This window comes from Ziziphus jujuba, chromosome 6, assembly GCF_031755915.1.
Source record: "Ziziphus jujuba cultivar Dongzao chromosome 6, ASM3175591v1".
Lineage (NCBI taxonomy): Eukaryota > Viridiplantae > Streptophyta > Magnoliopsida > Rosales > Rhamnaceae > Ziziphus > Ziziphus jujuba.
The window spans coordinates 10,986,344-10,997,457 of record NC_083384.1 but is presented as its reverse complement, the minus strand read 5'-3'; the positions used below and the strand labels follow the sequence as shown (position 1 = coordinate 10,997,457).

At 31.0% G+C, this 11,114-nt stretch overlaps 2 protein-coding genes across 2 annotated transcripts; one reads left to right on the top strand and one right to left on the bottom strand.

The window, feature by feature from the left end:
* Positions 1 to 2,127: 2,127 nt before the first annotated feature.
* Positions 2,128 to 5,441, bottom strand: LOC107430888 (omega-3 fatty acid desaturase, chloroplastic). The gene is made up of 8 exons (XM_048464458.2): positions 4,408 to 5,441; positions 4,206 to 4,295; positions 4,005 to 4,071; positions 3,821 to 3,913; positions 3,528 to 3,713; positions 3,325 to 3,405; positions 2,760 to 2,897; positions 2,128 to 2,672 (listed from the first exon to the last, which is right to left on the bottom strand). The coding sequence occupies exons 1-8, from the start codon at positions 4,941 to 4,943 to the stop codon at positions 2,487 to 2,489; spliced, it is 1,377 nt and encodes a 458-aa protein (XP_048320415.1). The 5' UTR covers positions 4,944 to 5,441; the 3' UTR covers positions 2,128 to 2,486.
* A 3,368-nt stretch (positions 5,442 to 8,809) lies between these two features.
* LOC107430889 (selT-like protein) lies at positions 8,810 to 10,344 on the top strand. Its single transcript, XM_016041764.4, has 4 exons — positions 8,810 to 9,190; positions 9,366 to 9,442; positions 9,673 to 9,991; positions 10,090 to 10,344. The coding sequence occupies exons 1-4, from the start codon at positions 9,008 to 9,010 to the stop codon at positions 10,183 to 10,185; spliced, it is 675 nt and encodes a 224-aa protein (XP_015897250.2). The 5' UTR covers positions 8,810 to 9,007; the 3' UTR covers positions 10,186 to 10,344.
* Positions 10,345 to 11,114: the final 770 nt, after the last annotated feature.

Sequence of the window (11,114 nt, the reverse complement as noted above, 5' to 3'; positions counted from 1 at the left end):
AAAGTGTATTATATAAAAATAAAAAATAAAAAATAAAGAATTAAGAAAGGAAAGAAGAAGGAAAGAGAGAAGCTTTGCGTTTTGACCGCTGTTGGCTTCACGGGGAAGACTGAAGGGAATGATGTGGTCGTTGGGTTCACATTTAGTTGAAAATAAAAAAAATAAAAAAAATGATAGACCTACGCGCAGGTCGGTCGCGTAGGGTGTGTACGATAAAGTACGTTAAGACAAAGTGCGTGTCGAGGAAGTCGACGCACGTGGTGTTGTGGTCTGTCGTGGTAAAAATGAAGCTGCCACGCGCTACGTGTGGCGGGGAAACCAATTGAATAAAAATCGTAGAACGCGTTTGGGAAGTTTATTTTTATTTTTATTATGTTATATAAATAAATATTTTCATTTCACGTTGGATCTGAATACGGTTACGGTATTTTGGATTTTTTTTTTTTTAAATATTATGGGAAAAAGATGTTTTGTTTTTTAGTTTACTATAAGGTGGTCGCCGAAGTTGCTGACTATTTATTTTTTTATAGGTCTAAGTTTTTATCTTCATGGTGTTTATAAATTTGTACGAATTCCTTAGCTACCGACTTTATGTTTTATTTTCTGAGACATATTGCTACCGACTTTGTTGACTCTTTGTGCTTGGGCCCTTAAGTCTTAATTGGTGGAATTTTATGTTGCTCTTATTTGGTTGGATTGGCCTTTGTTAAAGGCCTTTAAGTTGGGCTTCGTTACCAACCCAGGTCTCTTGTGCCATACAGTCTCAAATGAACCACTTTTCCGTTTTTTCTTTTTGTGTGTGTGTGTGTGTGTGTGTGTGTGAGAGAGAGAGAGAGAGAGAGAGAGAGAGAGCCTGTGAAATGAACTTACTGAAAACAAATAGTATAACAAATGTTTGTAGAAGTGACAAAATATAATTCTTTTCAATTGTGAAACCGAAACGTTAAAATTTCTAACTCTGCCTTTCAAATCAAAATTAAGTTCACATAGTTTCTTGTTTCTTACATGTCTAATAATAAGTTCCAACTTATCTTATATAAACTATTTTAAAATTTTATGAGCTTGAGTAAAATTAATTCATTTATAGAACCAAATTTAAAAATTTTAGTATCTCACTCTACTCAACCGCTGCATGTCATTTATTAGCGTGGTTTGAATGTTTAAAAGGAAAAAAAAAGAAAAAAGAAAAAAAAGTCTGTAATCAGCACTAAGAGTATATCAAAACATATATTATAAAAATAAATTAGCACGTAATTGGACGGACAAGATAACGCATGGACAAACGTATATAAGAGGCCATTCTTCTTCCACATACCCTATATATATATATATATATATATATATGACTCTGTGTGGATATTACATGGATGTGTGAACTACATTTTGTTTTGCACTTTGCTGGTGTGGACCATCTTAGAAAAAGTTGGCAAAGCAACTATCTCTTTATTCTTTGCATAGATATGTGATAAAGAGCCACGGAACAGAAAAGTGAAAATTTATGAACCACACAAATAATCTCTGTTTAAGTTTTTCAACTTAGTACACACATTAGAAAAATGAATGGCATTATCCAAGAGAAAATGACATATCATATGTATACTGAAAGCTCCAATCTGATACTGTCACTAATGGTGATTAATACCATATTACTATTAAGAATTGTGGGAAATTGACACTTGCATGAAAATATATAGAAAATGACGCTTCTTTTTGGTCCAAAATATGGGCTCCACCTTCCCCCAAGGAAGTAAAGGGTATGGCAACATTTTCCTGCTGTCTTTCTCATATTTTGAGAACATAACAAAATTACATGAATTAAATTATTTGGCATGTATCATTGCAAAACAGTTTTCATATGATTCATTATTTTTAGAATTAGTATTATTTTTATATTAAACTAATAAATGAGATACAGAATCAGAATGTACATTGACTCCCAATGATTTCTTTTCTTTTTTTATTTTTATTTTTATTTTTTTTGAAAAATAAAATTAAAACCAGGAAATAATGTTTGATTGATTTGTTTCTAAAAGCAAGAAAACAAAAAATGGTTTTTGAATTTATACAATACAGAGTCCCAAGCATCTCAGCCAGAATTCTATAGCATATCACAAAACAAGAAAGATGTTTTCACCCCAAAATTTTCCTTCTTTTCATTTCGAAATTCGTTTCATGCACTACAAGATTATTCGCTGAGAGATGCCCTCAAGAAGAATGGATTATAAATATACATAATTTCCCTCACTATATGAATAGCACTAAAAAACTGAGAATACACGCAACTTTAACATATATTCCCCCACTAGCTATCATGCTTGCAAGGCATCAGTTTGGCCTCATCGGCATAGAAAATTTGGACATCAAATGGTGTCTTTGACCCCATGGAAGTCAAGCTCAGATAGATCCTTTAACTGGGGTCAAAGACAGTCCAAGCCAGCGATCTTCATAGCTTTCCTTATGCTCCAATGAGTCAAAGAGTTAAAGCTTTACTTCGATTTTGAAGATCCACTAAGTTCAGAATCCGTTTGGTAGTACACAACGTCCCCAGTATCACTAACATAGTGATCTTGTTTCAAGCTTCTTAACAAATCGCCAAACAGGTGAAACGGTATAGGTCCTGATTTCTTTGGCTCTCGGTAGTATTTCCCAAGCACTGGCTTAGCTGCCTCAGTCTAGAAGAAAACAAGAAATCATACACTCTGTAGATTTTAGGGAAAGTCCTTTTCTTTTTGCTAAGAGAAGTTAGAAGCTATACTTACTGCTTCAATTAAGTGGTAATGAGGGATTTGAGGAAAAAGATGATGGATCACATGCGTTCCAATGTCGTGGTGGATGTTATTTATCCATCCATAGTCTCTATCAAGTGTTGTAAGCCCTCCTCTTAGGTAACTCCATTCCTGTCAAACATAAGAAAAGAAAGCTTAACATATTAAAACAATTGCCATAGTCACATCAAACTAAACAAGACAAACATCTATGCTATTGCAAGGAAACAATCACCATTATTTACCCCCCCCCAAAAAAAAAAAAAGGAAAAAAAAAAATAAGAGGAGGAAACTATCACCATTACTAGCTTAAAGACTAAAACAACATACTACCAATGAATTATCACTCTTATTTTGCAACTTTCTGAATCTATTCAAGTCAAAAAAGCATTTAATATGAAAGGAGTAGCGTCGACTTAAGGCTAGGTTTGGATCTGAAGAATCTTTTGAGGGAAATGGAAAAAGAATGTAACTAATTTAATTTATCTCTTGCTGTTCGATTGAAAGAACAGTATGAAGAAAAAAAAAAGACAAAATAATCCTTTTTTTAGTTTCATACCTTTCCACGATACCATGGTAATTTATCATCATGTCCATGGTGATGCAAGTAAGTGACGAAATCCAGCCACATAACGAAAACCTATCAATTGAAGCCCCCAAAAAAAAAAAAAAAAAAAAAAAAATTTCAAAGTCAATTATATTTTGATCATTTAAATGGAGAAGAGAACCTGCAAATGACAATCAGAAAATGCTGGTTTTTACCCAATAAGGAACAACATAGAGCTTAAGCAATTGAATAGGGCCCATAGCAAAGGCCAACCCCACAAGTATTGAAGCCATTGCTGTCCAACATAGAGTGGAGGTGATCACATCTTTTCTCTCACTGGCGACAAACAGGTCACTGTTTGGGTCAAAATGAGAACCAGTTTTTCCAGGACTTCTGTTCCACTGCACAAATTAAAAATATAAGAACAAAATAGTAAATAAATTAATAACCATCCAGTAATGTCAAAACTCCACGAAGAAATTTGATAATCTGAGACCACAAAACTCACAAGGTAAAAAGGGTATGCAAGCATTGGAAATGGTACAGTAAATCTCAAAGCTTTAGTGACGTTATCCAAGTTCCTGAAAATTTTCTCGGACAACTGCAAGAATTTCCGTGGAAAAATTTATCATTCTATAATGAACAGAGGAGGCCAGCTGTTAAAAATGAAAAATAAATAAATAAATACTAACCGGATGCCATGATTCATCATTCTCCACATGACCATGGTTTTGATGATGAGTTCTATGGCTAATTCTCCTGTACAAATTCATAAACATTTTTAATGCATTTCATGAGAATATTGCAATTTATCAAAGAAAATGAACCACTGAAAATTCATCATAAAAAGGATTGAAATTGAAAAAGAAAAATTATTTGTTTCAGGGGCTAACCATCCATGATAAGGAACAAGAATTGAAGAATGCAGAAGATGCCCAACCACACTGTTTAGCTTGTGATTGTTCGAAAAACTTCCATGGCCACTACATAATCAAAACCAGAGAAAAATTCAATAACAGTTTTGACATATAAACTGCAAAGCGAATAAAGATAGAGAATAAATCTATATATAAGAAGGGGAGGATTATTGATTACCAATCATGACCAAGAACAAAGAGAGCCCAAAACATGGTACCCTGAGCAGCCCAGTAGAGAGGCCAAACGACCCAGTTGTTGAGATGAGCCGCGGCAGCAGCCAAGCCGAAAACCACAGCCACATCCCTCACAACATAGCTCATAGACCTCCATGGGTCTTTTACCCAACAATGTTTCGGAATAGCAGCTCGAATATCGGCCAGCTTGAACGGTGGCGGCGCACCCGGATCGAATCTTCCTTCTTCTCCTTCTTCATCTCCAACACCATTAACGCCATTGATTCTCTTCGCTGCTCTGTTTTCTTCTTCTCCTTCTACTGAAGCAACCCTCAATGGTGCACTCACTTTCAGCTCCCAGCTTTTCCCAGATGATGATGATGAAATTTTGGTCCGAGAGAATCTGAGATCTGTGAAATTTTTATTGGATTGCAAAAATCGGAGTTCGGAATTGTTTTTTGAGGCAATACCTGTTCTGGGTATTGCGAAATTTTGTGGGAGAGGCCTAAGACCACATTCTGACAAGAGCAAGCTTGCCATTAGAGACCCAGTTAGAAAAACACAGATGGTTTATCACTTCTGGGCCTCTGAGAAAACCCAAAAAATGTTTCTCGGCTCAAAGAGAGAGAGAGAGAAAGAGAGAGGAGAGAGAATGTAAAAAAAAAAGAAAGAATAAATATGCGAAGCAAAAGGAAACAACCTAAGAATTAAAAAAGCAAAAATATCTAAGAATAGAGCAATAAAATATTGGAAAATTTTAATAATATATATATAGTTATAACACAAGGTGTGTAACACGGTTGTTAGACAAAAGACCGATTTTGAGTCAATATGTTTCAGCTTTCCTCTGCTTTCTTCCCTCGTTTCTACGAAATTCTTTGATAGAAATTTTGAAAGCTCTGGTTTTTACAATAGCTATGGAGTTTGGTTTTTTTTTGGGAGAAATTGGGGTGCGATTTAAATGTGATTCAAAACGGCAATGAAAGGTTAGGCCTTAGGCGTATAGACGTAAAAGAAGAGCGTGTGAAGTTGCTCCACTTTTGGAAGTGGTTTGACCTGTTCTTGAGGTTTTTGATTGGTGGGTCGGTGGTGGTATTTTAATTTGCAAATACCCACATGCAGCTCGTGCTTTTTATTTTTATTTTTTAACTCCAATTTCTTAATCAAAAGTTTACAGGACTGGACGGAGAAAAAACATTGGCCCAGAAGCAACCCATGAGATTTTCATGCTTTTTTTGTTTTGTATTTTTTTTTTTTTTTGGAGGGGGGTTATTTTCCGTCCAAATATTTTATAATGTTATTTTGTTAAAAAATTAGCACTTTAGCACGATAAAATTTAGGAACAATTTTCTAGCCCATTATTTTTTTTTTATAATATTTTAAATTTGGTGAAAACCTTCCTTCGCTTCTCTTATTTGAATAGTGTAGCAAACTAAAAACTAACAACTTTTTTTTTTTTTTAGTTTTTTATTTTTATCGTTACCCAAAAAAAAAAAAAAACACTATTTTTTCGATTGTACTATTAATCTGTCACTTCAATTGTCATATTGCTCTCATCACTTTTATTAAGTTCTTATAAGTATCTTCCATTTTATTTTTATTTGACATATTTTTTAAAGACCATTATTCTTGATTTTGTTTTTATTACTATAATTAATATGGTAGAAAAGTGTCGGTTTAGTAGTTCTACCTTCCTTTCATATTTCTATTATATCGATCTTTCATCAAATACATTAAAATTTTATTTATTAATTTCAATTTCTAAATCTTTTTAGTAGTTAAATTCTTTAAGGATAGATTTAAAATTGTATTTTAAATCTAATGAAATCTTTTATATTAATTTTTAAAATTGTATTTTAAATTTAATGAAAATAAAATATTACAATTTTTAAAAATTAAAATAAATCATATTAGAATATATATATATATATATATATATATATATATATAAATTTTAAATACATTTTTAAAATTTAACTTTTAAGAATAACCGATAAACAAAATACTGTTAAAAAATCCAATGATAAGATATTGATTATATTTTACTATTTCCATTCCTCCATTACTATTCCAAATCTTTCCCGCTTTCGTTTTAATGGAATATATTATATACCATTATTTGCAAATATTAATAAATTAGTACTCATTTTTTTAAAAAAATATTTAAAATTTAAAATAAATATCATTATACTGTTTTTGTATTTTGTTATTTTTTTTATCATCATATTTCTATTAAGAAAAATATCAGTATAATCTCCTTATATTTCATTTCCTTGCGATATAGTATTATTTTTTAAAACTTTTAATGATAAACTTAAAATTCAACGTATATATTCTTTATTTAGTTAAATTCTTAAACCCATTTTAAAAAATAAAAAATAATGAATAAAAATAATATAATCAAATTCATAACTAACCTTCTTTTTAAGAAAAAAATAGTTTCAAATGTTAATAGTTTAATTTTTAATTTATATTTAAAACAATCATGATTATTATGATTATTATGTATAATTTGTTATTTTATTTTATTTTTTAGATAAATTGAAAAAAAAGGATTTTAACGTTAACATTTTCGAGATTTAGCAATTTAAAATATATATATATATATATATTTGTGTGTGTGCTTTTTGATGTTTTTAGAAATATAAGTCAAATGAAAGATAAATAAATTAAATTTTAACTCCTTAAATATAAGTTTTAGAAAATAATATTACGTCGAAACAAAAAGCAAAATATAAAAAAAGACAATGATATTTTTTATAATAAAAATGATAATATTAAAAAATAATAAATCAGAAAAATTTCTCTAAAATTTAAATTTTAGATAATAAATGGCAGATGATATATCATTCCTTAACCACCAACATGGTACCTCCTCTAGTCACATCACGTAGTTATCTACCGTACGATAAAAATTTCAGTTTCGATGGACGGTCTCCAATAACGTCGTGACACCTGGTTTTTTTACTCTCTTTAACCTTCTGCCATGGGTTCTTTTTATTTTTTTATTTTTTTTGGCTGCCCAACGAACACGTAGGCCTCATTTTCTTCACCAAACCTTTCTTTTCTTTTGGTAACAACCAAACCTCTCTATTTCTCAAGATTTTCTTCTTTCTTATTAAAGCATGAAAAATTGCATTTTATCATTATTATTTTTAAATTTTAGTACTAGTATAAGTTTTTTAATAATAAATACCAAGTTTAAAGTTAATTTAGGACATAATATTCTTGCTGAAATTTAGAATTTTTTTTTTTTTTTTTTTCATGGTCTTAGGCTTGTCCAAGCTATGAATTTATAAAAAGTGGAGGTTGAATTAGACTTCGCTATTGTGGTTTCCTAGATAACTAAAGGTGTGGCTGATAAGCATCTTTATTTCAGCATCGTGCAGAATTGTCAAGATATCCTCAAACAGGAAACTGATTTTTCAATTTCTCATGTCTTCCATGGGTGCAACTCTATGGCATATAGTTTTGCTAACTTGAGCTTCAACTTTGATCTTAGCTTTCATCTCGTGGAATCTACTCCTAAAGATATTTCTTCCTTGTGGTCCTTGGATTGTAAAGAGATTGTTTTGTCCTGTGTTGTTTTAGTTCTCTGTTGTAGCACTTATGAGCTTTTCCTTTCTAATTAAAAAAAAAAAAAAAAATACAAATACTAATATTATTATTTTAATGGTAAATATAAAAAAATAACATTGTCAAATTTAAAATTTATTTTAATTAAATTTTGATATCCTCATTGGAGAGAACATGCATGACAAAGAAGAAATGTAAGATACATATTTAAATATTCTTTTAATTAATTAAAAAAATTAATTTAATAAATCATATGTGGAGTCCATTTGTAAACTTTGATCACTGCATTTTTTATTCAAATTTGATATAAAAAATGCCACACTCCCTACCCAAATAACAAAATAGATAATTTGTGCCATTTTTTTTACAATAACGTACCAAAATAGCATGTTATTGGAGATGTTTTAAGTATTTGAATTAAATCAATCCATCTAACCATAAGCATATTGAATAGAGCTCTCAGCTCTAACAGTTCTTATCCTTTTATTCTTTTGTTTTCAATTTATTTATCCGGTTTTTGGGTCTGAAAATAAAATCATTTTTTAAGAACACATTCAGTTAAAAAGTTTATATTTTATCAGTTCTTTTTGCACTTAAAAAGTGGGGATTTTATTTTTAACCATCCATATCACTGGTTCTCCAAGAATTCTGCCTCAACCTCAAATCACATATGAATTCCACAAATTTTTTTTTTTTTTTTTTTTTTGCCATGTCTTAAAAAAAATTTAGGGTTAGAGACACATTACCAACATTAGTATATTTTTAAACGACGAATCTCAATGGTGATCATATACACTTTAGATGGATATTAAAATATATTAAAAATGCATATGCTCTGTAAACTAATGCCAATTGTCCCCTCCAATCTCTGTCTCTGGCTGTGAGCATGTCGCACGTGGGAGAATCCAACATTAATTGAAACACGTGTCATCTTGAAGCTGAGTGCAGAATTGAGCTGGGAAAAACAAATTAAACGGTTAATTTCTTCATCTTCTTCTTCTTCACCCAATCTCTCATCCATTGATCCGATGGGACGCGGAGGAAAGCTATTCCTGATGGGTTTATCAATTTATCTATTTTCCACGGACGTTGCAAACCTCTTCACAACCTCACCTCCCAAACCCAGTATCACCCATTTTCAAGATCATGATCTTCGTCACCCTCATCGACCCCATTACCAACCAATCCTTAAATTCCCCTCTCAGCAGGAGGTCTCTCCCTTATTAATTTCATATCCCATATCTATATATGTATATATATATATATGATTATTATATACATATATCAGTTTGAATCTATTCGACATGGGTATTGGATTACATTTAATTCATATTCTAGTTAATTCCTCATGATGGTTTATGTTCCTAATTACTCTTAATAATGCAGAAATCCAGTAACATTGGAGCAATTGACATGGAAAGCAATATCATTAACATTAACTTCTGCACTTCGTGTTCTTACAGGTTTCTAATTACTTTAATTTACATATATATATATATATATATCATTTTTTTCCTCTCTCTTTTTAATTAATTAATTTCCCTTTTTCATGGTATGTAGTCCGTAAAGGCTTTTATAGTTAAATTTTGTGTTGGTAATTACAATATCATACATTTTTCCTTTTTAAGGCATTTTTAGTTTTAAATTAATATTTGTCATCTTATATAATTAATGTTGGTTTGGTTGTGGCAAGAGGGAATGCAGTAAAAACGAAGAAGGTGCTTGAAACAGCATTTCCAGGGATCAATGTAGTTCTTGGAAACCAGCCTCCGGAGTTTAGAAAAGGGCTAGTGAGCAAAATTGTACCAGTTGTTCAAGTAGCAATTATTGGGTTAACATTAGGAGGTGAACAAATTTTCCCAAGGATGGGGATTTCTTCACCTCCTCCTCTGTATTACTCTTTGCGTGCTAATAGATTTAGAAGCATTGCAACCACTTGGTTTTTGGGAAATTTCCTCCAAACCTTCCTTCAAACTACTGGAGCATTTGAAGTATATTATAACGGTGATCTGGTATGGATTTTATTATTATTATTATTGTTGTTGTTGCTGTTATTTTTAGTTCATAATATTCATAAACTCTCAAACTATCTGTCAAACTTAATCTGTAGGTTTTCTCTAAGCTGAAGGAACAGAGATTCCCCGGTGAATTTGAATTAAAGGATCTTGTGGGAAAGAAGCTGACCATTTCAAGAACTGTAAGTTGATGCACTTAGAAGAGGATTTTGGTTTTGGTCCTAATTTAATTTCCTGTAGGAGATAAAAATTGAAACTTGGATTCCATAGATACCAATTGTTCCATAGGAATGGTATTGATTTTGTAATTTTACAATTAACTTGGGGTGTGATATTTACCTTGTCTCTGATATAGGCATTTCATACACAATACGTTTTTTATTTTTATTTTTTATAGGCTGCACAATTAAGGCATAGCTGAAAATTAAAATGTGTAAAACTATGTATAATTTGATCGGTTAAATGAGCATAAGTTGATTTGAAATATGGTGAAATCCACCATATAGACAGGAATACTGGAAACAGAGAGATCTGTCTTATGAGTAATTAAAAAAAAAAAAAAAAAAACACAGAATCTCTGAATTTCAATATCTTATTGAATTAAATTTCATGAATAAATTAATAGGATGGATATTGGATATCCATTTTCCTGTCCAATAAATTAAAGATGATTGTTTCAAGATATAAATTAAACTTAATATATAAATTGAGCTTTTTATAATTTTGAAAATGTTAAGAAGATAATACCAATGTGATCTATCCATTATCCCAATAACTCATCATTTTATTGTGTTTGCCTTAAAATTCTAGTTAATTAATCTAGTACACAGGAACATGAAAAAGAACATTAAGAAATAACATGTTCATGGTTCATTCTGGATAATGAATAAATCACAAGTAATGGGCCTACATTCAAACCCACCACATCAAGAAACAGAGAAAATACAAATCAAACATGTAGACAACTTCAAGTATTCAAACTTCAAAGCCCAGAGCAAGGTAAGTAGCTTCACAGTGTACATTGACTCCCTTTTCGAAGAGACTTACGGTGAAGTGTGAAACAAGGTTAACTATGTTGAATTAAAATAGAAAGATGGTTTGCTCATGCAATTATATTAAG